General features: G+C 43.9%; 1 protein-coding gene across 1 annotated transcript; it reads left to right on the forward strand.

Annotated features, from left to right (window-relative positions):
* Positions 1–487: 487 nt before the first annotated feature.
* gnai1 (guanine nucleotide binding protein (G protein), alpha inhibiting activity polypeptide 1) lies at positions 488–21,354 on the forward strand. The gene is made up of 9 exons (XM_086201894.1): positions 488–1,019; positions 10,824–10,866; positions 12,408–12,549; positions 13,160–13,317; positions 15,710–15,838; positions 18,117–18,246; positions 18,370–18,523; positions 19,191–19,420; positions 20,251–21,354. Exons 1-8 carry the CDS (start codon positions 902–904, stop codon positions 19,379–19,381), a joined length of 1,065 nt encoding a protein of 354 aa, XP_086058020.1. The 5' UTR covers positions 488–901; the 3' UTR covers positions 19,382–19,420; positions 20,251–21,354.
* Positions 21,355–27,332: the final 5,978 nt, after the last annotated feature.

The raw sequence follows: 27,332 nt of genomic DNA on the forward strand, positions 1-27,332 counted from the left end.
AGTGACACTCAGAAGAAAACAATGAATTATAGGATTGGTCTTTGACAGAAAAGAAAAGAAAACTCCGCACTCTGTCATGAAAATGTTACACTTTTACTCTATTTTGTTAACTTGCAGGTGATTTATTTTTGTTCCTGCTGGATTTTCACATGGAAAAAAAAGTTAAAATTTATCAAAAGTCTCCTGAAGCCTTGACATGCCAAACTGTTGGTGTCCCTGACTCCATGTATTTTTTTTATCTTGTTTATTTTTTTTTAATGAGGCTCATTGACAATTTTTTCAAAAATAAATCAGCACTTCACTTTCTTATGAAACTCCAGCATTATTTTGTGCTTCCTTCCAGGAGGTTGAGTTGATAAATCGGTGAAATTTCCCTTTTTGAATGTTCTCAACGCGTTCTGGATTTCATGCTTTTATTTTTTGAAAACAGGCCGGAAATACTTTTTTTTTTTTTTTTAGCTATCGTCGCTTCACTGGCGCGGTTCCACAGTCGAGGCAGCACAGTCAACGCTAGCAGTCGCCGCAGCGGATGGAGGCGAGCGGCTGAGCGTGGCGTCACGGAGGGAGTTTTTTGGGGTTTATTTTTTTGTTTTTGTTTTTTTCTTAGCCGCTATCAGAACAGCTCTTCCTCGGATGTAACAAAGACTACAACCCGCATTTATCCCAGCGCGGACGGAAGAAAACACTTCAGTTGAACAGAACCGTCTCACCCCCCCCCCCACTCCCTCCCCTCTTCTTCCCCTCCGGTGAAGAGATCGATTAAAAAAAAGGGCGTGTGTGTTTGTGCGTGTGTGTTTGTGTGCCGGGGTAGAGGCAGATTCCAGCGTTTGATGTAGGTGTTTATGGTATTTTAGAACATTCAACGCCATCTAGGGGGGTCTGACGGACACGGTCGAGGAGGATGGGATGCACGCTGAGCACGGAGGACAAGGCGGCGGTGGAGCGCAGTAAAATGATCGACAGGAATCTGCGGGACGACGGGGAGAAGGCGGCCCGGGAGGTCAAGCTGCTGCTGCTGGGTAAGGACGGAAGGAAGGAGGAGGTGGAGGAGAGGCAGATGGGGCCAACTGAGCTCACTGCCAGGCAAAAGAGAGACACAAGTGAACACACCACGCCTGTAAAACCACATTAACGATTATTTTTAGTGTTTTCTCTTTTTTTTGGGGGGGGGGGGGGGGGGGACTTATGTTAATGCTAAATAGTTCCTAGCTAACTCTGCTCTTTGCTAACTGTCAACTCTGGGTCATTGAACGCAACATTTACACCTCCACCTCCCCCAAAACGTTGAACGTTACTCCCCAATTTAACTGTCTTAACTTACTTCATTGTTTTTCCTTCTAAATTTTCTAACAGAAGTCAGTACTCTTCCCTTTATTTTATTTATTTATACTCCTGTCACTTCCACTGTCTCGTCCGGGGCAATGGGGGGGGGGGGGGGGGGATAGGCCCATTTGAGGCCTAACTGAAGTGAATGTGACCGAAAACTTTGTTGAGTGCAGTCATTTTTAAAGGTTCACTATCTGCCCCCCCCCCCCCCACCCCTGTATAGTTTAGCTTCCCGGTGTGCTAAATGTATCTGAAAATTAGATTTTCCTTTGTGTCTGTATGAGATTATGTTATCAACAATGTGTACGCTCTGAAAAATACTCATAAATCATATCGACCTCCACGTTTTGTGGCAAAGGAACAAGGTATTATTCAGAAATTCGTGTCGAAGAAGAGGGGCTGCGATTTCACAGACCTCCGCACGTATGTCAACACGTGGTCACGATACGATTTTATCGCGATATATTGCCATTCGATATTCACGCCATGGGCCTGAGTATTGATTCAGTATCGCGATGTATTACTGTATCTTTTATTTTCACAGCCCTTTTTATCCTCTGTTTCTGTTTTTTTTTTTGCACTAAAACAAGATTTATGTAGCGGTCACGTTTCGCACGAAACGATAAACACGTGGAAACTGTGAAATTGAAATAGTAACGCTTAAATTCCAGAAACATATGAGATATATATATATATTTAACCGCATTGTTTCGTCTAAACAGAAAGATGTTCAAAACTACACGGAAAGCAGTTTAGGCCGCTGTCTCTTTTTAAAGTGTTTATCTTGTCTCGCTCTTATCTCAGGTTCAATAATCGCTTGCCCACAGAGGGTTTTTGTCTGGAAGTGACAAGGAATCACATAATAAATGCATAAATGCAGGAAATTACTGTCACTAAGTAAATCTGATGTTGTTTCGCGGTGGAAGCCACATGAACATGTTTGCTGTGAACAAACTGCTTGTGTAACTTACACGCTGGCGTAGGGAGATTTACCTTGTGATGTTTTCATAACTCTTAGTTTCCAAATGACATCTTTTTTTTTCCTTTTTTTTTTTTAGTGCTTTACCAGAGCTAATAAGGCGCCGTTTCCCTTTTTCAAAGCTCCTGACGTGTTTTGAACAGCGCGGCGCGTCCATACGATACACTAATGCCTCTGTTTTTAAGATGCGGTGGTGTGCGATTTACTGGTGGGAAACATTGTTATCCTTGTAAACAGAGAGCGTAGGTTAAAAACTTTTCCATCAAGCCCTCAGGTGACTGGCTTTGAGAGATGTTGACACACACATACAGTATGTGGGTTACCAGGACCAAGAAAATAAATCCAATATCAATAGTAAGCAGACGCTCAACAGAAAGCTGAGCAGGGAAGCCTCCCAGTCCTGTAAGCCTGACGGATATCTGATGGCCACACAGATGTTGTCATAGTGACGTTTTTTTTAAGTTTATGAATCTTTCTTTTGTTGATTTTTTTTTTTTTTACACCCACTTTGTGCCGAGGTTACAAAAAAAAAAAAAAATCCCCATTGTTTCTATTGAAAAGTCCCCGAATCAAACCGTCTTTAGTGACTTAAGTCAGTGCTTTGACGTTTCTAAAACAAGAGTGACTACAACCTCTCAAATCATCCTCATCACCATCGGCACGTCATCTGGGGACGCCGTCCTATCTCCAGAGGAAGCGGCCAGCAAGGCAGCTGTGAGCCGGTGTACCGGCGTATCCCTCGGTAGCCGCGCATTTTCTACCTGTTGTGTTTTCTTTTTCTTTTTTTAACTCCGAGGTGGAACGCCTATATTTAGAGGGGCAAAAGCGGCTCGTTATTGTTGTGTTTGAGCAAGCGCGTGCATAGTTTTTCTTGTTAAAGGTCGTCTACATTCCTCAGGTGCTTGGAGGCCAGATGCTGCTCGCTGATTGCAAACGAGCAAGTCAGGTCAAGTTTGTGCTGCTGCTGCTGCTGCTGCTAGCGAGCGAAAAAGAAGAGTTTCCATTGTGGCGTTCTCGGCTTCTCTAATCAGGTTTCCTCAACATTTTTAATCGCTGATGATAGCGGTGTGCCAAGTCGTGTGACCCCCCCCCCCGCCACACACACACGCACGCACACGCACGCACGCATCATGTTATTTGTGTGTGATCCATTCACCGAGGTAGCCAGGTAACACTGAGCCTCTTCAGGTTACTGCTGCCCAGAAGTGACGCACAGATAGACTGGAACGCCACCAGAGAGGAGAAGAAAGCCAGTAAGATGAGAGCACAGGCATTAAAAATGAAAAAGCCCCGCAGAAGAGCCGGGTCCCTGAGTTTTATTGATTGTCTTTACCTCCTGAATAAAATGTCAATGGAAAAGAGAAAGGGGGGGGGGGGGGGGAAGCCACTCAGGCGTTGATCCAGCACGTTCTTTTTCTCAAAAGTTAAGAAGTCAACACAGCGCTGATGAAAGTCTGGAAACGCATGTGTATTTAAACTAAACAGAATACACAAAAAGACACGCGCACTAACATTTTACTCAATCAAATGATTCGTTATTTAAAAAGATTCAATTCATACATTCATGTAATTCTAAGGTCTTTTTTACATTTTTTCCGGCAGGTATGTGATGGCTCAGTTAGGCGTGGTGCAGCAGGAGCAGGACGGCCGTAGCAGAGGACAGATTTGGATCGGTGTCATCGTCTCTTAATGATACATTGTGCAGCTATTTGTCGATCCACCAAACCTGTAATGATTCACGAGTTCTCCCGTGCTGCCGTGAATGTTAATCACAGGCTTTCAACCCTTTTGCTGACGTTTAAAAAAAAAAAAAAAAAAAGAAGAAGAAGGAAAAAAAACTTTAATTTGCATGAAGGATGATTTGAATCTCTGCGAGTCCACGAGCAGCCGTCAGGTCCGAGCCAGCTGGCAGCCTCAGGTGTGTCTTGTAGAGGGAGCGAGGGAACGGGAATGGACTTTTCTTCTTTTTCTTTTTTTCCCCTGAAAACCCAGCACATTTCTCATTTAGCTCTTTGTCTTTATTTGGCTCTGGTTTTATTTCCGTCATCGCGGGGATCCAATTATCCTCCTATTCATATCTACACGCTGAAATAGATTACAATCTCCTCAGCCTAATTACTCTTTCTAAAGCGGTGGTGAAACTGTGGGAAGATTTTATTAATAATCATTGCCTTTTGCTTCGCGTTCGTCGGTTCTGTCACATTTGGAGATGAAGGTGGCAAAGGCTGGAGAGTGTAAATGCTCGGTACGGGCTTTAATTGTGGATGAGTACCTGTTTAAAACTGATTAAAGTGGTCAGTAGTGCTGTAATGTCTAAGGCTAATAAAGCGGCGGCTTGGAGATCGTAGGATCCGTCGGCACCGTCGTGGTTTTTGGCGGTTTAGTTCTACCACACCTCCTCTGAGCTGTGGGTATCAGGCTTGTTCTGGTTCCTGCCAACCGACATACTGGGATTTCCAAAGAGTTCGGCTATTAATTAACTTGCTATCATGAGTTGTTTTTAGAAAAAGAATAATCTGTACATTTGCACCACACTGTCTACATTCAGAGATGTTTCTAGAGGAGTGACATGCCCCCCCTTCCCCACGAAGTGGAGTTTGACTATTGTATAATCCTTACTTACGACCCAGTTCATCTACCTTTTTCGTCGCTGCCACGCCCCGATTCCCCGTTTTTCATACGCGACTCCTTTGCTGAATATCTCGAAACGGCAGTTGTGCTCTTGACCCACCGGGGCTGCCATGTTGGGATTGAGAACTTCGGCCAAAACTGCTTTTCCCATTTTTGCGGTTGTTTCTCGCAGCTCGCGTCACCCTGCCAGTGAACAGCACAGAACGCTGAAACATTCTGCGCTCTACCGGTTCTATTAGCGAAAGCTGCTGCTCAGATAAAGTAAATACGGTTGTAGTTGTTTTTTTTGTTTTTTTTTGTGAAGGATTTAAATGCTACTTTGCAATAGTGGCGTTTGATTTAAGGACTTAACACCTCACATCTCCAGCAGCTGCCGTCGCTCGGAGCAGCCATTTGGCTGGAAATCACAACCGGCGCTCAAAACACAAGTCAGGCTCCTGAGGTGTCGCTTTCGGCCCCCATCGGCGACAACACCCTCACAAGTGAAGGTGGCTCCGTGCTTGTTTTGATCAAGTCAGCAAAAATGAAACATTTGGTGATTCTCAAAGGCGGCAGGCACCTCCTTTGACTTCGATAGTCAACCCTGGTTAAATTGCTTGCTTCCCCCCGGCTGTAAGAATCATTGCCCCTTGAAAAGTTCAGTCTGTGCCACTGTGTATGCGGGAGACAATCTTTTAGCCATTGATCGGCTTGTTGGCAGATCGATCGGCGTGATTTAGCGCGGTCATTTCCTCACCGGATAGCACCACTGTGAGGCTCCTGGAATCTTCTGTGAGTGACTCATAACTTAAGATAACCACAGAAGAAGAATGAGGGGGGGAAAAGAGGAATTAGTGAGTGAATGACGGGAACAATAAATCAGAGCAGGAAAATTATAGACAATGTAAAAGAGGAAGATGGGTGTTAATATATGAGTAACAATGGAGAGCGTGGAAGTCCTCGTCAGGCCATGAACCAAACACCTTAAAGTTAATATCCCAGGGTGAAGACCTCCATCCGACGCCAAAGCCAACATGAACTGCAGTGAATTAGAGATTATGTAATGTTAGTTAGCATGCAAGTATTGCTAGTTCTCCCTGGCAACGAGCAGGGGTTGATCCATACATGAAGGCCCAGGCACGGAAGCCATTTTAATCGCACGTGTCTCCAGACAGCCGCTGAAGCATCCCTCGTCCTCCATTCTTCCATACTTAGATCAGCCTGTTGCAAGAAGACAGATAGTCGATAGAAAAGGGGTCTCTCACTGGAGGAGGGTTGGCTTGGATTTTTCCTAAAATAGTTTGAACCACCAGAAACAGAAAACAGCTGCTCCAGTGGTTTTGAGGCATAAGCCCTTTTGGGGTGGGCGTATCAAAGCTGTGGGTGTGTAACATGACTCTGCGTGAAGAGTGATAGGTCAGGCCTGTGGTTCGATGTAACCCTCAAAGGTTTGTGTGTGTGTGTGCGTGTGCGTGTGTGTGCGCGCGCGAGCGTGCAGTGCTCTTCAGGCCTGGAGGCTTTAACATGCCACACCCTAATGACATCACCGGTGTTTAGAGGCCAGCGCCAAGTCGCTTACATAAACACACAGCTCATTTCTAATTAATTCAAACGTAGATTGGAGGATTTTCCTCTGTGGCCGATGAAGGGGAGAGGCCTGATGTTTACCTGTCTGTAGTCACCGGTTGGTAGAGCTACCTGGTAGCTACAAGAGGCTCCCTCTGCAGGTGCATGCATGCACACACACGCACACACACGCACACACACACACACACACACACACACACACACACACACACACAACCATATATTTATACCACAGCAGTTTCACAGACTCTTACCTCCCTGTAGCAGCACTAAATAGTTTCCATCTGGAAGCCCTTGACCAATGAACAAAGAAAGTAAGACATTTTTCATTGAATTATTATATTAATCCACAACACAATAAGACCCTCTTCCTGATGACTAAATGTGCCTAGAACTTGAAAACACAGGGTATGAGTGGAAATGATTTAAACCAGTCTGGGGGGAAAAAAACAAAAACCAGAAAAGGAATTTCCTCGAGCTGGACCACTGCATTATTGTCAGCACTGTCCTCTCAGAGTCCAGGTATATCAGTCCCTCAGGGTTCTTTCAGCTCCTCGGCTCTTTCGCTAATGACTACGCAAGAATCCGCCCTGAGAACTCTGTTATTAAGTTCTCAGATGATCCAGAGAAAGCAGCTCGTCAGTTTACCGCTCTGAAACAGAGATTAGTTGGGTGTTGTGACACTAACTACCTGGTGTTGAAGACCAGGGAGATGGCGTTCTACCCCTGGGCAGTGGGATGATATCAGGTTGGCGGTGATCCACTATAAATCCATCACTCACTTATCCTCTTAGAAGGACCGGGGGGGGGGGGGGGGGTTATGATTATACACTCAGCTGGAGAGTCCATGTTGGAAGGGTCTCCTTTAGTCTACAGCGAGGAGTCTATGGATGGCAATGCGGGATAAGTGGGTGGCGCTGTGACGAGGCTTGTGAACGACACAGGCTTTTGCGAGTCAACACTTCAGAGGCATTTACTGATGAATCGTTTAACTTGAAACATATGAAGGTCTATGTATGATACTTGTAAACATTATAGAACAAGAAAAAACGATAAGGCCAGAGCTTTTCGGCAGTGCGACTGAGACTAGCAGAGAGTATCAACGAGAGGTGGAGAGATGTCAGCTTAGCAACGAGCAACAAGATGCCAAAGGAATCACTTGCTTCTCAAAGGCAGGCTTGACAAAAACCGAAGAACGATAAAGATTGCTGCTTTTATTTTGAAGGGGAGAGCACTATACTCGAAGGCAACTGATCCAGGATCTTGCCTGCCGGGGAAAAAAAAAAAAAGACCAAAAAAAATTTCCAGCTGTGACTTTAATAGTAGACAAGAGAAAAGTCTTCCACAAACGCTTGCCAGGTCTTATCAGTCAACCCACTGTCCTATCACAGCTAAAGAATAATTCCTGCTGGCATCCATCAAGATTCTCAGCAATAACCGCTAACTGAGGATGTTGTCAGTGGGAGCAACAGGTCTCCATTAAAGATCAATAAAGATCTCATCTAGCCGAGGTGATTAGCTTGCTAATAGCGGTAGGAAAGTGTTGCAAAGCTGCGTGTGTTACCAACGTCGTTTCACTCCGAAAACAATCTTTGGATATAAATACAGACGGCAGGTGCAGAGGCGCCTTAACCACAGAACAGCCAGGCTAATCGTTATGGAATTAACATTAATTAGAGGCAGCTGATGTAATACGCCACAAGTGATGTCTGTTGCCAGGGACGGGCAGCTTGAAATAAGAACCCTGCTTCATGCATGCAGGAATAGACGGGAACACTGAAATATGCCTGGAGTCACTGCCAACTGAAGACATACAGCTCACTAAACTACAGTATTTACCTCACAGAGTATGCGTTCATGGTTTGGTTTTAATTATTTAAACGATTTAAATGTGTGCATTGCATTCTCACACGTCAGTTAAAAAGAAGTTTTTGTCCCTCCAAAAAGTTTCAGTCAGGAGCAGAGGTGGCAGCGGTAGGAAGAGCTGGTCCAGAGCTCTAGTTCAGCCCCTCTGAGCCGCTTGTTTACGCAGCCCAAATTGAGAGGCACGGTGTCAGTATGCGAAGCGTCTGTGGCGTCATAAGAATGACTGCCAGGCCGAACCGAGGGGCTCAAATGGGCCAGCTCGCCGGCAAGCCGTGCCCAGTCGTGCAGCGTATCTGACGTCTGTGCGGGGCCCCTCAGGGAATCGCGCAGTCGAGGGTTTGGCCTCAGAGCAGAGGGATCTGCCACTGTAGCGTCACCCCCCCTCCCCTCAAGGGGGCTCTGGCACCTGAGTGGTGACACGTAATTAAAATAATATGTCCTCAGATGAATCACATCCCATTATGCTGAAGGTGAAGTGCCAGGGCTGCATCATCGGCATGCAACTGTTGCTGAGGAGACGGCGGAGTGTTGGAACTCCGTTAGTGAGGATGTGTGTATCAAGCACAGATGCTGTAGTTTCTTGCCATGTCACATTGTTTCAAATCCTCCCCGTAACATCCTGCTGCTGTTTGGATTACTTTAACATCATATTCACTTTCCCAGGAGTGTACGATTTCTGTTGTTTTATTGAAACGTTGTATTAGGAACCCTGCAAGTATCGCTAAAGTGTTTCATGACGGTCAGAATTGCTTTTTCAGATGTATGTTTCAGGTTCCCAAGATGGTATTGACTGCTAGCCTACAGGAACAATCAGGTTACAGGTCACAGTGTATAAAAGCATTGCAGTAAAAGACTCTGGGTTCACGCTCGACCAGCGCTGTCTGGTTTCAGCTCTAGAGCGGTGCGTCATCGCCACCTTGTCCCGCGCGGACTCTCCGTCGAGAACCCATTGGACACAGGACCAAAAACAAAAGCTGGAAGTCTCCAGTGTTCTTTTGACATCAGCGCTGCCGCCATGTTGAACTGAGAGACGGAAACGGACAAAATAAAAAAATGGACTTTGGACTTTTTTCTTTTTTTTTTTTTTTTAACCTGCCAGGAACTGAATCTTGCTTTTTTTATTTTTTAGTCAAGAACACTTTAGGAACCGTCTCAGTGGGACTACTCTGACACAGATGAGTGTTTACTGTACAGGAAATGACATTTACTGACTCACAGACAACTTCTGTAACACGCTGGCCACATATTCAACCTCTGGTAGCACATGTTGCAGCCGCACGCCGCGTTTCCAGCGGGTCTGGTGGAAGTACACACTCAACACAGTGACCAGGTGGTGCACTAGCAGGGCTTTCATGAACAAGTGGCTCGTGTCTGATGCGTATTTGTATGTTTTTGGAGAATGAAGGAAAAGTGGAACTATTATAGGGGTGATTCATTACGCAAGAGCCAGAGCATTTTGTGTCTGCTGACAGTATCACAAGGTAACAGATAGTGGCACAGTTCATGATAGAATTCCACTTCCTCTTTTTCTAGAGCAGAGAGAGAAGTTGAGGGCATGCGTTTGGGAAATGGCCACTCTGAAGTGGTTAGAAAAATCTTGCCTTGTGGCAGGGTTACGGCAGCAACAACCGGCCAATTGGCTCACTTCAAACGCATGTGCGGGGCTGTAATACGAGTAGACGGGACTAAATTTGACACCGTTCATCAGCAAAAGAAAGATTTTAATATAAGGGCACTGCCGAGTTATTGGGGAAGCAGCCGTAGGAGTCACGGCTCAGGCCAACACACACACACACACACACACACACGCCACCACAAAGACTTCTCAGGTGATTGCCGCCGCACTAGAGATGTCCTGGATATAAAGAGAGCAGTTGCCATGGCGCTGTGACGTTTGAGACAAGCAACAGCCATGCCGACACTCTGATTCTTGGCGCTCTGCCTTCCCCCTTGTTTTTCTCTTTTTTTTTTCCCTTTGTTTTTCGTCATCGTAGTGTTTCATCTGTCAGTGGTTTCACCGATTCAATCTAATGAGCCTCCAGTGCAGAGGGACACCATGCTTTTTGCTGTTTTTATAGTCCTGCCAATGATGATTTATTTTATTTGAAGGCCACCAGCCTTCACACCCATTATGTGAGGTTGTCTTCGCAGATGGAGGTCCGAACACACAGTTGGCTCATTCAGTGTCAGATTTATTCACACTAAACTGGAGTACGTTGGTCACTAAAAAGTCATCTGACTGAGCTCATTGACAACTAGTAATTTGGATGGTAGGGTGAAAGCGCCCGGGCCAAACCGAGGCTGTCTTTTGGCCTCAGCGCTCACGTTATACACGGATCTCAGGTTTCATTTGTGTGGTTCCACATGGTAGAACACGTTAGCTTACGACACGCAGCGTTCGAGCTCTTGAAATATTTACGCTTTCTAATAACCTTTTCCTGTCTCTCTTTCCCAGGTGCCGGCGAATCAGGGAAAAGTACCATTGTCAAGCAGATGAAGTGAGTCCATTTCACCACCATTGCATCTTATCATTCTGCACATTGGGGAGAAAAAAACAAAAACAAAACTTCCCTTTCACTCATCAGACATTCATGACAACGCCAGCGCTAGATGATGTTTTCATTTGTCCACAAACAGTGTCTAACACCAGCCGTGATTTCATTAAGTCTCTGTGGGTAACATTATGCTCTGTGGATGGCTGGACAAACAGGTAGCGTGCAATAATGCATCATGAAGACAAACCGGCTGAATCTATTACCATAGATACACCGTCAACATGATGTTATCCATAACCTTTATGGAGTCATTCATCAGTCGGTTGACATCTGCACGGCAACAGCGCAGCGGTCAACACTCCTAAGCAGCTGCTCTGCACGGATGTTGCCTTTGCTGTCGGTTCTGTAGATTTCTCAGTTTGGAGAGTAAATCTCAGAAGGTTCACCAGCACACACAGAATCCGTCATGAAACCCTGCTGAAAGACAAACGCCGAAGCAAAGCCGGTGATCATATTACCTTCTTGGCAGAAAACTATGCAGTTTTCTGTCCTGAGCTGTCTCGTTTGACACTTGGGTTTTTTTTTTCAGCTTTGTTTTCTGTCTGTGTTCCGGTCTAAGTGTGTGGTTTGAAGTACTGAAAATAATCACAACATACACAACCACCTGAGCTGGCTCACGTGCCCGTCGTCCCCTAAAAGGCCTCGACGAGAGGCCCGCTGCTGGTGAAACCCTCCGATCCTTTCTGCGACGCCAAACTCCGTGCAGCCTTGTTTTTGTCGACGGCCTCTGTCGTGGCGTTTGTCATCCGCAGCTGCAGGTCATCCGAGGGAAGAGGAACGTGGCCGGACCTGCGTGTCGCTAGGTTGTGCGCGCACTCACAGATGCGTCCCCTCAGGATATTCGGGATATTCGGGATCTTGAGGAGTATCCATTAGCTCTTGTGGAGAAACGGAAGAGCATCCACAAGCTCAGTCGATAACTAATCATTCAGCGAAGGAGACGCATTACCACACGATTGGTGCCGTTTCATTGATGGGGTCTGCCTGGTGCTGTGTAACGATAATTTCCTGCACCTGAAAAGTGTTGCATTTATACTTCTGCTCAGTGTACATTTCGAACCTCTAGACAGCAGTACAGGGGATTCATTTATCTAGAGAAACTCACACCAAGTGAAGCTTAATTTCCCTGGATGACTGTATTTTAAGCAACCCACAATGAGGAGCATTTAGATCAAGGCCAGTGTGCCCTGACAGTATTTTCGCACACCACAGTGAGAATGTGAGGTCAGAGTATTTAAAAAGAAGAGAGAGAGGAAAAAGGGAGAGATTGAGTAAGTGCTGAGGAGAAAGTGAGTCATTGTTCAACAGTGAGAATTGATGTGAATTACTTCTTTAAAAAAAAAAAAAAATCAACTTTCCAAATCTTTGATAGTGGCATTTAGAACTCTGGGAAAGTGGCTTGACAGCTGACCAAGGTTTTTCTGCCGTCCCCCCCCCCCGTTTCTATTATTATTATTAATATTATTATTATTATTATTTTACAGGATTATACACGAGGCCGGCTACTCAGAAGAGGAATGTAAGCAGTACAAGGCTGTAGTCTACAGCAACACTATCCAGTCCATCATCGCCATCATCAGAGCCATGGGGCGTCTCAAGATCGATTTTGGCGATGCTGCAAGAGCTGTGAGTCCTCGGGGTTCCATTGACGCATTTTGATGCACCTTTTGAAGTGTTTGAAACACATTTTTTACTCTCGTCAGAGGTGTTTTTGCCTTTTTTTTCCTAGTAAATGCGCAGAAGATGGAAACCTATAATCTGAAAAAAAAAAAAAAACTCTGACGTCGTAAATATTAAACTCAGAGTCCCAAACTTTGTTCCTATGTCCAATACTAGCTGGTACTTCAGAACAAGTACCACATGTTTTTCTATTCTTCGCTGGCAGCTTTTCTTCTTCTGCTGTTTTTTTTTAAAATCCACTACCGTGCATAACATTCCCTATACTGCCATCTTCTGGCAGAACTGCATAGTAGACTTTCCTTGCCCTAAACCAGCTGACGGAAACGCATCTAATGTACGTTTCCTTGTTTGCGACATTGCCACGGTTCCCCCAGTATGTGACAAAAGGTGAACTTGGTAAACACATACCAACATGGCATTGTTTAAATGGTCACTCCAAGTCAATTTAAATGTTTCAAGTTCCACTCCCACTTGTCATGCTGTTTATGATGGTGGTGAAATGTTTTTTATGATTGATTTGTGGTCGTAACCCCACCGACTCTGACTCTTGTCCCAGGACGACGCGCGGCAACTGTTCGTGCTGGCGGGCTCAGCAGAGGAAGGATTCATGACAGCAGAGCTGGCCGGCGTCATTAAGCGACTGTGGAAGGACGGAGGTGTTCAAGCATGCTTCAGCCGCTCCCGCGAATACCAGCTCAACGACTCGGCAGCATAGTGAGTCACACACACACACACACACACACACACACACACACACACACACACACACACACACACACACACACACACACATATGTAAGTATGGTTACAGGACTTGTCACAACTGTTTGTCCCTCGTGGAAAAGAACAGTCCTACACACAACAGGCCATATCAGATGACTTGAAGTCCAAATTACAGCCATTCTGCTGCTGCCACATCTTCCCGGCAGAGTCCTTCAGCAGCTGAATCCTTGCCTTTTGCCCTCTTCTGCCGAGCCCCCAGATGCTAATGTGTGACTTTTTGGGCTGTAATCTCCCAGTCAACTGGTCAATTTATTAATCAATACGTTCTGGTTTGACCAAAATTCTGATTGGTCGATATTTGCCACGTTAATTTCATCAGGAGGAAAGTGCCAAGTGCTAATGGGGATGTTTTCAAAGTACCCCTGTTTCACAGATAACAATCTATCTTTGAACACCCCCCTTGTTTTGCTATTTTGGACTCGCCCGAACCGCTAGAGACAGACAGAATGAAGAGTACCAGAAGGCCAACGTCTGGTGGTTTGATGAATGTATATTTAATTTTGACGGTTTCATTTAAAGTCAGTCCTCGTCCACCATGTCAGAGACATGTGCAGTGTGGCAGCAGTCGAATTCAAAGTTGCCCCGTCAGTTTTGCGTACATGAACATATCAGAATTGACCTTTCAATGTTTTAGTCTAATAATTGTTTTTGTTTTAATGGTAAAAATTCTTAGAGTGGACTTGCCTTTTGTGTTTGAGCGTAAAGTTTTAAGTTCAAAGTCTATTTGTGTCTCAGCCGCGATGCTGAGCTCCTCTGTTCAGTCTGGCTCTGTGCGCAGGACAAATGATAGTGTCGTCAGTTATTATAACACGACAAAAACAATTGTCTAAATATTCCTCAACAGGTTTTGTGCTGATAGTTGACACAGTATATTTTTCATGTATAAAATTAGTCGATTTGTAGTCGAAATTTGAGGGCTTCAGTCGACCAAGAATTTCTTTGGTTGATTACAACCCTAGTGACTTTGCATCCCAGCAGTTGAAGATTTGCTTCAAAAAATACAGAAACAAACCTCTGGACTCCCCCGTTCCATTGTTTTTCCAGGTCATTTTGAATCTGGTGCATATTATGAAAGAGCCTGTGGAGTGAAAACAAATGATTTCATCACTGTGCAGGTCCCGTGTGTGTGGTTTCGGGGGGGGGGGGGTATTTTCCTTCACTCTCGCAGAGTGAACATCAGCATTTACATCACAGGCCGACGGAGCTGCTTTCTTTATTTGTCCATTTTCTAATTGGTTCTTCTAATCCAGCTGCCTAGAGGCTTGTCATGAATAGGAAACACTGCTGCCAAACTCTGTGTGTGTGTGTGTGTGTGTGTGTGTGTGTGTGTGTGTGTGTGTGTGTGTGTGTGTGTGTGTGTGTGTGTGTGTGTGTGTGTGTGTTTTACCTCACTCAGAAGGTTTGGAAGACAAACAAAAGGCTTGTTTGCATGAAGGGGAGATTACTTTTGTTTTCTGCCAACAACTAGAGGTCACCAATCTCCCTCCCTGGTAATTTATCAGCAATAACCTTGAGGTGCTGGAGCCTTTTGAAATTTGTGGAAAAAGTTGTTTGTATGAGATAAAACTACATTTGTTCTGTTTCCCTTCATTCTCCCACTGAGGAGGGTGGTGATTCTCCAGCTTTGCTGAGATGTAATTCTTGATAACTTTTCTTTATGTCTCAATGCGTTCACATCATGTCATGGAAAATGATGCATTTATTTACTCTCAACTGATTGCGGATGTTTTAACTATCAGTGTCTGCATGATTTTGTGAATCATAACCATTCAAGATTACTCCAAGTGCATTTAAGAAAACAACACACGTACAAAAAGGCGTTTTTGTTTTTTTTGCATAATCCTGCTAAAAGGCAGATAAACAAAGCAACAGACGTGGGTGTGGGCACAATCTCCCCAGCTGAGGTAAAAATGCATCGAAATCTCATATTTCTACATTCTGATTTTTATCTTTTTGATGAGAAGTCATTGCTGAAAACATCTAAACTCCCACAATACTTCATCTCAAATATACCTGGAGTTTTTTTTTGTTTTGTTTTGTTTTTTTTGCGCCCACTGAGCTGTCTCCCCGTAAAATGTTGTGCTACATTGAAGTAAACATTCACATCAGGATCCGCTCAGAGTCTGAAATGTGGAGTACAAGCTTGTTCATCTCGGAGAACACACTGAGACTTGTTTGGACGCCTGGTTGTTGCACATGACCGCGATAATGTTGACAAATTGTGTTTGTGTGTGTGTGTGTGTGTGTCTCTCTCTCTCTCTCTCTCTCTCACTCCCTTTTTCTTTTTTTGTTTTGTTTATCTTTCTGTCTGTCCTCCTCTTAGCTACTTGAACGATCTGGACAGGATATCCCAGGCTACCTACATCCCTACCCAGCAGGATGTCCTGAGGACCCGAGTCAAAACCACAGGCATTGTGGAGACGCATTTCACATTCAAGGACCTGCACTTCAAGTGAGGATTTTGACACTCTAAGCGTGCTGGTGTGGACTAAAAGCATTGTGGTGTTTGATGCGATGGCTTAATTGACTTTCCTTCCTGTTACTGACTCATTCCCTTTAATAGAAATCCCCCTTTGTACATGCACAGCTGTAAATTGTGACACAACTTGTAAACGCATCAGCGATGACTCAGTTCAGTTCACAAACACAGACAGGAAGTAGGGGCAGCAGGTCTGATTATGTCAGTATAACAGAAATTTGTTTGCTGATGCAAGTTGTAGTTGAGATTCAAACTGTTGCTAAAACAGAGCAGAGAAACCTCCCTGCGTCACAGAGGTCCTCAAACGCATCGCATTTCATATCATCCAAAAAAAAAAAAGGCCTGAAAAGTACTGATTTTAATCTGCAGATGGCGTGAAGATTCAGTAAATACCATCATGCCAAAATTAACCTCTGAGTACAAGACGGTACAGGGACCGTTAATGTCATTGTATTGACCCTGGCGTGACTCGAGCTGGGCATGATGGGACTTGTGCCTTGTTTCCATGTAGCTCTGTGAACGTATGCTAGTCTACAGGAAGACCATTCACTCCTAAGAGAACCTCCATGGGCTCAGAACGATTGCAAAATCCCTCCTTCTGTTTTTTTGTTTTTGTTTGTTTGTTTGTTTATTTGTTTTTGGTCAGGAATATGTTAAAGGAAAACAGAGCGCTTCTTTTTTTTTGTGCTGGATTTCAGAGAGACCGCATCAAATCTGAGCGAGCATGAGCAGCAGTGTGCTAGCCAGAGCTAACAGGCTAATGCGTGTTATTGGTCATGTTTCTGTCTCTGCATTTACCATGGCAAGCAGACCCCCCCATTAGCCTGCTAGCTATCACGTGGTATTTCCAACCAGGTTAAGCATGAAACATCACCTGTATAGCACATTAATTTAAGGCCACCAGACTAAAGTATCTGGAAATGAGGCATTAGGGCTTTAATTAGGGCTCCAATATCAGGAGTGCATAGATATGACAGATGTGCTACAGCCACTAGCAGCAGGTTGCAGTTGTCCAGTTTGGTGACTTGAATTCAAAGTGGTTTTAAAGAAATCAGAAGCGTAACTTTAAGAACCCTCCTCACATCCTGGAGTGTGTAAACACATGTAACCCGACTAGTTTCTGTTTACACAGCAGCATTAGTGTTATTAAATCCAGTAGTGGTGTCAAGCCAATCAACACAAACGTATTCATTATGTTCTGCTCTATACTGTCGTATATCAGAGGCTTTTCTCATGCCTCCTCCAGCACTTTAATAACCACCTTTGTGGCTGTGAGTGTAAACAGACTGAACAGGGAGTGACCTGCCGATCCAGGGTGTCGGTCTTGACACGTTGATGGATTTATTTCTTTCGTTGGGTACGGTTCGCACCAATCACACATGAATCATTTTTCTTGACAATCTGCCTTATGAAGCCCAAGTATTTCCAGATGTGCCTTTGCTGTGTTTTGACCAATCACAGCATTTAAAAGCGTGTTTATGTGCAGCCACAGCGGCACGCGTTTGTGTTCCAGATTGTTTCATACTTTGCACCTTTTGTTTCTCCAACAGCTCCTCGTATTTGCTGCTAGAGATATAAATCAAGTCTGACTGCAATATAGTTTATTGGTGTCCAATTATGCAGAATCACCTCATATTAAATATGTTGAAAGCGCCAATAAAGTAGCTCGCCTCTATGACGTCCGGTAGAGCCATCAGGGAAATGCAGCACAACAGCTCTGTTTGCCATTACGCACATTCTCATGGAGCGTGTGGCGTAGACGTACTGGACATTTGACTCTTCTGTGTCACCCATATAATCACATTAGTTTTAACAACAGAGCAGAAATGAGTCCCAAAAGCAGGAAACAGGTTTTTGAACATCTGGTTCTCACGTCGGTGGTTAGCAGTCGATGAAGCTATCGCAGCATTTTGTTTCACTGCTTTAAATACGTGCACAAGTGTCGCACATGTGATGCTGCAGCTGTTTATGTGTCTGAAAAACGGAGGTTGCTAACAGGCGGCTAAATGAGGCTACGGAGGTTGTCAGCAAATGTAACATGGTTAGCTATGCACTCTTTTCTTGGAAAAACAACCTTAAAGTGGAGGTCATAAGTGAAAATAATCTTGCAGAAGGAAAACTTTTGACTTCCTTAGACTGTCCACCATGAATGAACAAGTCAAGGGAACCCGTGACGATGCTAACTTGGCCTGCAGAAATCCGTCCCCAGTCCTCCATAACCTGTATTTATGCGTGTTTTCCTCTTTCCCAGAATGTTTGATGTTGGTGGCCAGCGGTCTGAGAGGAAGAAGTGGATCCATTGCTTTGAAGGTGTGACGGCCATCATCTTCTGCGTGGCCCTCAGTGACTATGACCTGGTGCTCGCTGAGGACGAGGAGATGGTGAGCGCTTCCCGCCGCTGCTGTTTCCTCACATTGTCGCGGCCGTCGATGTTGAAGTAAAGTTGTTCCCGCGTGGATCTGGATCAGTTAACAATGGCCACCGTCTGTTCTTTCCCCCCTCAGAACCGAATGCACGAGAGTATGAAGCTGTTTGACAGCATCTGCAACAATAAGTGGTTCACGGACACCTCCATCATCCTCTTCCTCAACAAGAAGGACCTGTTCGAGGAGAAGATCAAGAAGAGTCCTCTGACCATCTGCTACCCAGAATATGCTGGTGAGACGTGCAGCACTTGACACAAAAGGATGGAATTCAAATTTCGACTGAGTAAATCCAGTTAAACGTCCCCGTGATCATCACAACTGTAGCTGTGAGTCTCCCTCACTTGGTACTGCTGTTTAAAATAAGAGCCTGGCGGTGTCACAAGGATGGCTGCCGAGTGGCGAGACTTGCAGAGGAAGAATCTGATGCTACACAATGTTGCGGTTTTATTTATAATCCAACAATTTGCTTCAATTTCATGCTTTTGTAACATAATTACCCCCCTGACTCTGCTTGTTCTCCTCTAAATTTAACTGCTAGTGTCAAATTCCTTTTTTGGGGGGGGGGGGGTATGTGGCAACTCGAGCCATAATCCATTACATCCATTTTTATGATCAAATTCTGCACTTCTGTTCCACATCCCAGGCCTCCCATATGTGCTCTTCAAAACTGGACAGTGTCCTTTCTCTTTTTACAAGTTTAAACAAATATTTTAGAATGACGAGTGTCGCTTTTTGTTGCTAATCCCTGTCAGCACAACTGCAAATAAAGATGTTGACACAGTTCAGTTTTGTACACATGAATGTGAGACAGGCTCAGAAAGCGGGATGAAGCCCAGTCATGTCGCTCAGACACATACCAGACTTCCCTCCTCCCTCACTTCCTCCGTCTTCTCCGTCAGGCTCCAACACGTACGAGGAAGCCGCCGCCTACATCCAGTGTCAGTTCGAGGATCTGAACAAGAGGAAGGACACCAAGGAGATTTACACCCACTTCACCTGCGCCACAGACACCAAGAATGTGCAGTTTGTGTTCGACGCCGTCACCGACGTGATAATCAAGAACAACCTTAAAGACTGTGGTCTCTTCTGAGGATGATGATGATGATGAAGAAGACAACCTGTATTCATGGTAAGGAATGCTTCATGATGCCTGGTGATGTCTCCCCCTGCATCTAGGGGTGCCCTACTGATTTTCATCCAATTAAATGATGATTGTAGAATCTGCAACTTGAACCTTGGGTGTCTCCAGATAAGGATGGTGTCAGAAAATAAATAAGACATTGTGAAAGACGATGCCCAAAAAAAACCAGTGGACACATTTTGGGGGGGGGGGGGGGGGCGCACACAACTCCCACTAGCTCAACTTGATCCATTTGATTGGAAAACATTCGGAACTTGGAGAAGTTGCACGATTGTTCACATCCAATTTAGCGGAGGGCTAACTGGAAGTTTGCTCAACGGCTCCGTGCAGTTACGCCTGGAAAAACTGCTAATAAACCATTGAGTGTGTGACTGAATCCTGGCGAAATGATCTGTTTCGTTACCAGAATTCCATGTGTTTGCCCTGAGAACGTTTGGAAAGCATGTAGGGATGCACCATTCGGTTATTTCTCCATACTTGTACGCAGACAACTAGAGATAAGGTTCAATTCTCTGGTGCGCATGCTCATCCATTCAGGAGACATTTAGTTGCGCTGTTAGCTAATGCAAAGTCCAATCTACATCAGCAAGAAGCCCCTCCCCCACTTCATGGTTCTCCCGGAAAGGCGTAAATAAGCTGAGAGTAATAAACCTCTGTCTTTGTGTATCAGGTTTTTCATGAGCATCGCTGCAATCGAACGCACATTGCCGTTTTATTTCAGCATTAAATTCGTTCTGTGCTACTTTTGGAATGTTACTGATGTCACAGCAGCAGTGACAGACCCCGCCTCTCTCACCCACCTTCCTCTCTGTCCTCAGGCCATGGAGCTTATTGTGGATCTTTGGTGGAGAAGATGATGATGATGATGATGGTGGTGATGATGATGATGATGATGAGGAGGAGGAGGATCAGTCACAGACCAGTGCTGTACTATATGCCACTTTTAACAGCTTTATTTATGTTTTTTTGTTGTTGTTGTCTTGGAACATTTTGAACTAGCGTCACATTTGTGTAGGATGTTTGTATCATTGTAAAAGCCTCATTGCATTTTTTTCTTTTTTTTTCTTTTTCTTTTTTTACTTTCCAAGGAGAACAAGCTTGCGTCTTTCTTCTGCCGCCGTATCTGGAAAAGGAACCTTCGCTATTGATGGAAACGCTTCTTTTCTTCCTTCACTTCGTCAGAGAAGGAGAAAAGAGGCTCAAACTTTTTGAGTCCAGTTTGTTGGTACTTGTGCCTTCGCATGCCTTTTACTGCGGTCGTAGTCCTGATGCTTGTTCTGTTGCCTGCTGAATTGTTCTAAACATTAGAGGTAAACTCTTTTCATGTTATTGTCCCTGCTATACTCTATGTGCACACCCACTGAGCTAATCGGGAGGAAGATTTCTCTCTGGTCTAAAGGTACATGGGTCTCCATGGTGACTAACATGTAGCCTACACACACACACACACACACACACACACACACACACACACACCACCATCCCCCAATCCCTGACCCGCCGTGACAATGAACGGCCTCACTGGTCGATCCAGCAGTACAATACTGAGATGTATATTGTTACATTTACCCCGCAAATCTGGGGTTCTGGTTTTTAAACATTGTACAAAATATCCATTCTTTCCATGCATTCGGAAAATGGCTACTTGAGTTTATAATACGCTCGAGTGTTGAAAGACCAGAGTTGGCACATTTTACTGTATATTTTAATGTATTTGGAGGAGAAATTTATGGTGTTAAGGAGAGAGAGAACCACAGAAAAGATAATGGCGAGTCCTGAAAGGTGTTCAAGTGTGATGGAGGTTGGTTAAAGGATCCTGGTCTGTGACTTTAGATCAGCAACACTTTGCCAAGAAAGAGGGATTCATGTCAAGAAACTGCCACAACTGTCCATGTGTACCTTCTCCAAGGATGGAGATCTTTGTAGACTCATCTCCCTTATTTTGCTAATAAAACCATTTACAAGCCATATTGGGTTGCTGTGTCATTATGCTTATTTAACCGGTGGCACTAACATTTATGTTAAATCTTAATACAAAGAAATGTAATTGTTTTAAAGTTGAGCAGTACGCGCTTTTATTTTGGCGGGCTTCTGCTGGGCGGGGCTTAATCGATCAACCGTGCAATAATCAGCCCGCATCACAGCGTCAGCACGAGGCTAAAGAATAGAAACAGCTTAATGAGGAGACCCCTGAATGCCCAACAACTACCTCCATTTATTTTTTGGTTTTTTGTTTTTGGGCTACCGACCAACGAAAAACAAAACACCGAGCAGGAAACCGTCCGCGGACGTCATCTGAGCCCGCCGCGAGCCCCCCCTGCTGCTGCTAGCTGCTAATGCTAACCTGCGGTAAGCCCTGCCCAGCAAGCTAGCCGTTATGTCTATGGTGACGTTTACCTGAACCATTACGTCGCACAATATTTCACAGGAAGTTTGCCGAGTAGTTCTTGTAACAGTTGAAGTATTCAAATAGCAGGAGGTGTAGTATTTGCTTGGCGTGTGTCAAAATACCACTATGAAATATTTTGGTGTTGGACAGACATAATGAAATACATAGTGTTTTTCATAATATCAGTAAAAGCAATTTACTTTTTAAATAAGCATGAATTTAAAAAAAATTTATATATGAAAAATAAAATTATGATTAAATTTCAGATGTTAAGAACATATATTTTTAAATTAAACTGAATTACAGGTCCTGTGGTTTGGTACACCATAAACCAGGAAAGGTTAATTTATTGATATTGATTTGAAACTGCAATACAGACTACTGCTATTTACACTGTGCCGTCCGTGTTTAAATACCATATTAGATTAAATGCAGTGGTGCTGAAATGTCCTAGTTACCCATCACGTTCTGCAGACTTGACATCTTTTTGTGAAATAAGCATTTTTCTGATTTTTCAGATAGATACAAATTCAGGCTGCCCCAACACAAACATGCACTGAAGCTCATTAACCAAAATCCAGATTCTTCTAAGTTGAGCTTGATTGAACCACTTGCCTTCTGTACTTTTTAATTTTTCAGAAACTTGAATTCTACGATTTTTCCAGTTTGTTCTTGACCGCGTGAGGCATTGAGTAAATTTTTATATTTAAAAGAAAATACTACATTATTTTCTCCACCAAGGACCTAACATGTATCAGTCAGTGCTGCTTGGTTACATAAAACTATCAGGCCAGTTTACATGAACCTGTTGCAGTGACAAAAAGTGCTCATTAAAATGTGTTTATGATTTGAAATGAATGGAATACTTTGGTAGAAGAGACCCAGCCTTCCCGGAACCTCCTCAACCCAACAACCGTGCAGCCACAGACCTTAAAATACTCACAAGACTTTGACCTTTTGAATGCTGTGCTGCTGTGCATCTGCTAAAATATTTGCTTTTTAGGGGATTTTTGATCTCTGACGGAAGAGTTTTATAGCAAATCTGAGATGTTTATCAGTGCGCCATGTGATTGCATATTGTGGAATAGTTGTTATTGACTGGAAAGAAGGAAAAAAAACATTTCTGAAATGCTCTCATTCCCATAAAAATTAATCTCCATAACCACATTATAGGCATCAGTGTAGCCATAAGCATGGTCTCCCTTACAATGTCAATGTCTGTTTCAATTATTGGCTGAATGAACAGCGCTCCCAGCTCTGACAAGTGAGGGTGAAGAAGAAGAAGCGCATTAAAGGGAGAGTTGGGATTTATTGAAGTAGTAGAATTCTGTGTGTACTCGCTTTTCTGTGTTCCGACAGTGGATTTTTGTCGTGGGGGGGGGGGGGGGGGGGTGTAATGCTGGTGCCTTTTGACCGGAAGAACTTTGTCCAACAGTTAAAGGAAGTATAACAAAGTACCCCTTGTTGGCGTGACCAGATGCAGGAACTGGTAACCATTTTAGTTCTATTGTTCTGTCCCAGACAACCTGGAATTGGGACTTTTCTCGCTTCCTACTTGAATGTAGTACAGTTCTTATTCTGAGAAAAAATTCCACACCAACTTCACACGGAATCTTTACTGACGTCAAACATAAACGGCACCATTGACAAAGGACCAACTTGTTAACGGTAAAAGAACAAGTAAAAGTGAGCAGCCGTGATAAATTTAAAGCTTTTAAATTTATCACCCTCCTGACTGCCTTGATTTTGTTTCAATTGCTGCCATTTTGAATATATTTTCTCCTTTTTTTTGATATTCAAAAACCCATACAGTCACATTGTAAAACATACTCAGTCTCGTGTAAGCGTTACAAGAAGACAAAAAATGAAAATGTAAAGAAATACACAATATTTATTGACTTTAGTGAATCATCTTTTGATGTTACTAGAGACCAAAAAAAAGAAAAGAATTGAAAAGTAGGCAAGAAGGCTGCTTATCTTTTCTTGCCGTCTTACCACAAAGAAATCAGTTTGTGTTGGTCCGCCATGCTTCTTGTTTTTGGGCATCTGGAGTGCTTTGAGGTCACCAGTTGCAAGTTGTGTGTAATGCAGCGCGAGAACCTCATTTTGAGGAACCTTTTAGGGTCCTCCCTCAGGGTAGGTACCTGTCTGACTCTTTCAGACTGACCTCGCAACAGGGAAGCTCTCTTGGGAACTACTTCATCCAGGATCTGCATCTTTTACAGTTCTTCTTGTGCTTCAGAAATAGCTACCCTGAGGTTGGAGCTTAAAAAAAAAGGTTCCTAGTTCTGAATTGAATACCAGTTCCTGTATTCTGACGTGTCAAAATCAATTAAAAATTGAAAATGTTACACAGGCCCAAAGGAACCAGATGTTGCCTGTTACAACCTTCTCTCATGAGACCTTTTTTTTTGGTCCCCACTGAAGCAACTCATTCAAAGTTCAGTCTTGGTTAAAAGGATCACGTGACTCACTCTGGTTTATGGTCTTGTTAGATAATGTTACTGACATATTGCCACATAAATCTCACGAGTCTTCCACTCGTATGTCTTTTTTTTGTGTGTGTGTGTGGTTTGGTCTTGGCGGAGGTCTGTGCTCGACTGAGTGCTCTTCTTGTTTTACCATTAATTAGCCTCGGAAGTGGAGGTTCATTTTTGTTCTAGATATTTCCTTTAAATGTCGCTATCACATTCTGCTCATAGGTACAGATTAATTTTCCTCCGTCAGCGACCTGAGAGGGCTTCCTATTCTGCTTTAAGATTAGATATTTTTCTTCCTTATCTCCAGGAGACATGTTCTCATGGCCCTGTGCGGTCGGACTGCACCACTTAATATCCTTAAACTCAACATCCACAGCGGGCCCATGTACTGTGTACTGCATGTGTCTCTGTAGAATTATCAAGGTATCTTGTTATCTCCAAACAGGAAGTCCTATGGAGGCAATTAGAGCCACTGTTGTCAGTTCTACCTTGATCACGTGTGTTCCTCTGGGGTCTGTCAGGCTGCAGCTCAGCTTGTGTTGACTTACGTCTGATAGAAACCACCTATTTGCCCATGTAAAGCTCCGACTGTTCTTCTCTGTGACGTCTGTTATTTTAACACAGTTTGCATTGTAAATGTGCCACGACGACAACACCTGTGAATGCCGTCAGTGATATTAAAATTCCAAGATTTTATTGACATTCAAGAAAGAATAGAAAAGGTGCAACTCCACAGTAACTGTGGTACACTGAGTAAGTGTATATACGGTAAAAAGAATCTCACGCATTTAGACTGTGCTTCAAACAACAGGGAAGTTTATGTTGATGCTGTGAGTGTAAATTTCATTGTTAGGGTTTTCCCCCAAAAGATTTCAGGTCATGTGACCCAGTGTCATCAAAACAATCCCAGATACTTTACTGTAATTTTCCCAATTAGCTTCAGTGCCATTAATGCTAATTTTATATAGATTTTTTTTTAAATCCAAAATGCTTCTTAATTTTTAACCACACTCAAAAAATTTGTAGACAAAAAAAAGCCGTTGTATTTTAGTGCAGTCCATTTTGCTTTTGCACTTAGTTAGGTGATGAGGTCTATTAGCTCTGCAAAAAGCAACTGAGCATAATTACAAGGTCCTTGTCCAAATGTATCATTAAACCTGCAGGCTATAGATGTTCAGCAGCAACCTGTGATGCTTATTTATTGGCGAACAAGAAAGGTTTGAGAAGCCCCAATGTTAAACTGGAACATCAGCACATGGATTTTGAGTGTCCGGCCAAAAGTTCTACTAGCCTGCCTGAGGCACGTGTGTAGGAAAATCCATCCATCCATCCATCCATTGTCTTCCGCTTACTCCTGTTTAGGGTTGCGGGGGCCTGGAGCCTATCCCAGCGGCTACGGGCGAGAGGTGGGGTTCACCCTGGACAGGTCACCAGTATGTAGGAAAACGTGCATATTAAATCTTCAATAAAACACAACTAACACAACGTACATTTTTTCAGAGACCTGTTTTTTTTTCGCATGTCTGCGTTCCATCTTAGTCAAGAAGATTTTTCATTCAGGCTTTGAAATTAACACAGCCTGTCATGTGACCCAGCAACTCCAAAGTCAGTACCAAATGCTATTACCGGACCAGACAAATAAGACACAGCTCTTTTTTCCCATTTTACTCCATGCTTTATTTAACGTGAATATTTTTTTAATGGGCAGTAATTACTCCTGCAACTCTAAAGAGGAGGAGCATTTTAGGACCTTCCAGCTCAATTTTTCGGTTTGTGGCAAAAATTTCATGCCACATTATGAGCATCAAGAGTCTCAGTGTCATTTTTGATTCTATACTGACTTGAGATAAGGAGAATATGGCCTCTTTCATTCCTCCTCTGAACGCCTGCTCCTGAAATATTTCATTTGTTGCCATGGCTTGTGATACTGCTTGAAGTACTCGCTTGGAGTTCTTACCACAGAAATCGTCGATAGAGGCAAAAAAAGACACAATGTTCATGGAGGATGCTACGAATTGAAAACAAATTACACCTACTTCACCAGTGTAGCGCGAGCCGTTAGCGACTGTAATTAGATCACACTAATCATGTGTATTAAGGCTCCTGGATTCAGCTTTTTGTAAGAATTTCATTTGCATTGTCAAAGGAAGGTTTACTGTGCTCTCCGTTCGACAGGACCACCAATGTGAACTGTGTATTTCAAGTGATTGGGGCGCAACAAATACTTTGCTTATCTGGTTTGTTTGAACACACATTATTGCTGATTTACAGCTGATTTGCATGGGTGCTGGTATGTTCTTGTGCTGCAGCAGCAGCAGCAGCAGCAGCAGCAGCGCTAATCCTGGCAGTTTGTGTTTCTAGTCTAATGCGACAAACAGGTGGAAGGAGCGACAAATGAGAGGAAAGGCTGGGTTTAAGTGTGAGCCGGGAGAGGTTGGTGCTGTATTTTTAGCACCTTGAGATGTCAGAGGAAGACAGACAGAGTGAATAAGGGGACAGCAGGATCGGTGTGAAAGCAACTCGGGTGGCACCGCTGAGGTTCCTCCCAGCAGTAAAAAGAGAGGGAATGTTTGAAGTGTTTGGATGAGGGAGTGAGAGCAAGAGGGAGGGTGTAAATAGACAGAACAATAGAGCCATTATGTCAGTGTTGTTCCATTGCTCTGTTTACTGTCTGCTCTCCCCTCTTCCACTTTCTCTGAGGGCAGCAGTTGCTAACACAGATAAGGCAGACTTATCAGCTCTGCAGCCATGTTGGACACACACATTGTAACACCAAACTAGTCACACTTTCAATCTGGACTGCACATTCTTCCATACACTGGATCCTTCACAGTACAGCAGACATCATGTGTTGGTGGCCTCGCTGGAGACAACATGTCAGTAGATAATTTATGGAAGGCTTTTTATCACGTATCTCCTGTATCTTCCAAGTGATTTTAATTTTCTGCTGCTTTAGCCATGCACTCTGGGGTACCCTGCTAGTGAGAGGCCTCTGTTGTTGACAACTAGCGCCTTCCAGGAGCATTTGAAG

Source organism: Aulostomus chinensis, chromosome 4 (genome assembly GCF_037954235.1).
Source record: "Aulostomus chinensis isolate RoL2024-O1b breed Wild chromosome 4, RoL_Achi_v1.0, whole genome shotgun sequence".
Lineage (NCBI taxonomy): Eukaryota > Metazoa > Chordata > Actinopteri > Syngnathiformes > Aulostomidae > Aulostomus > Aulostomus chinensis.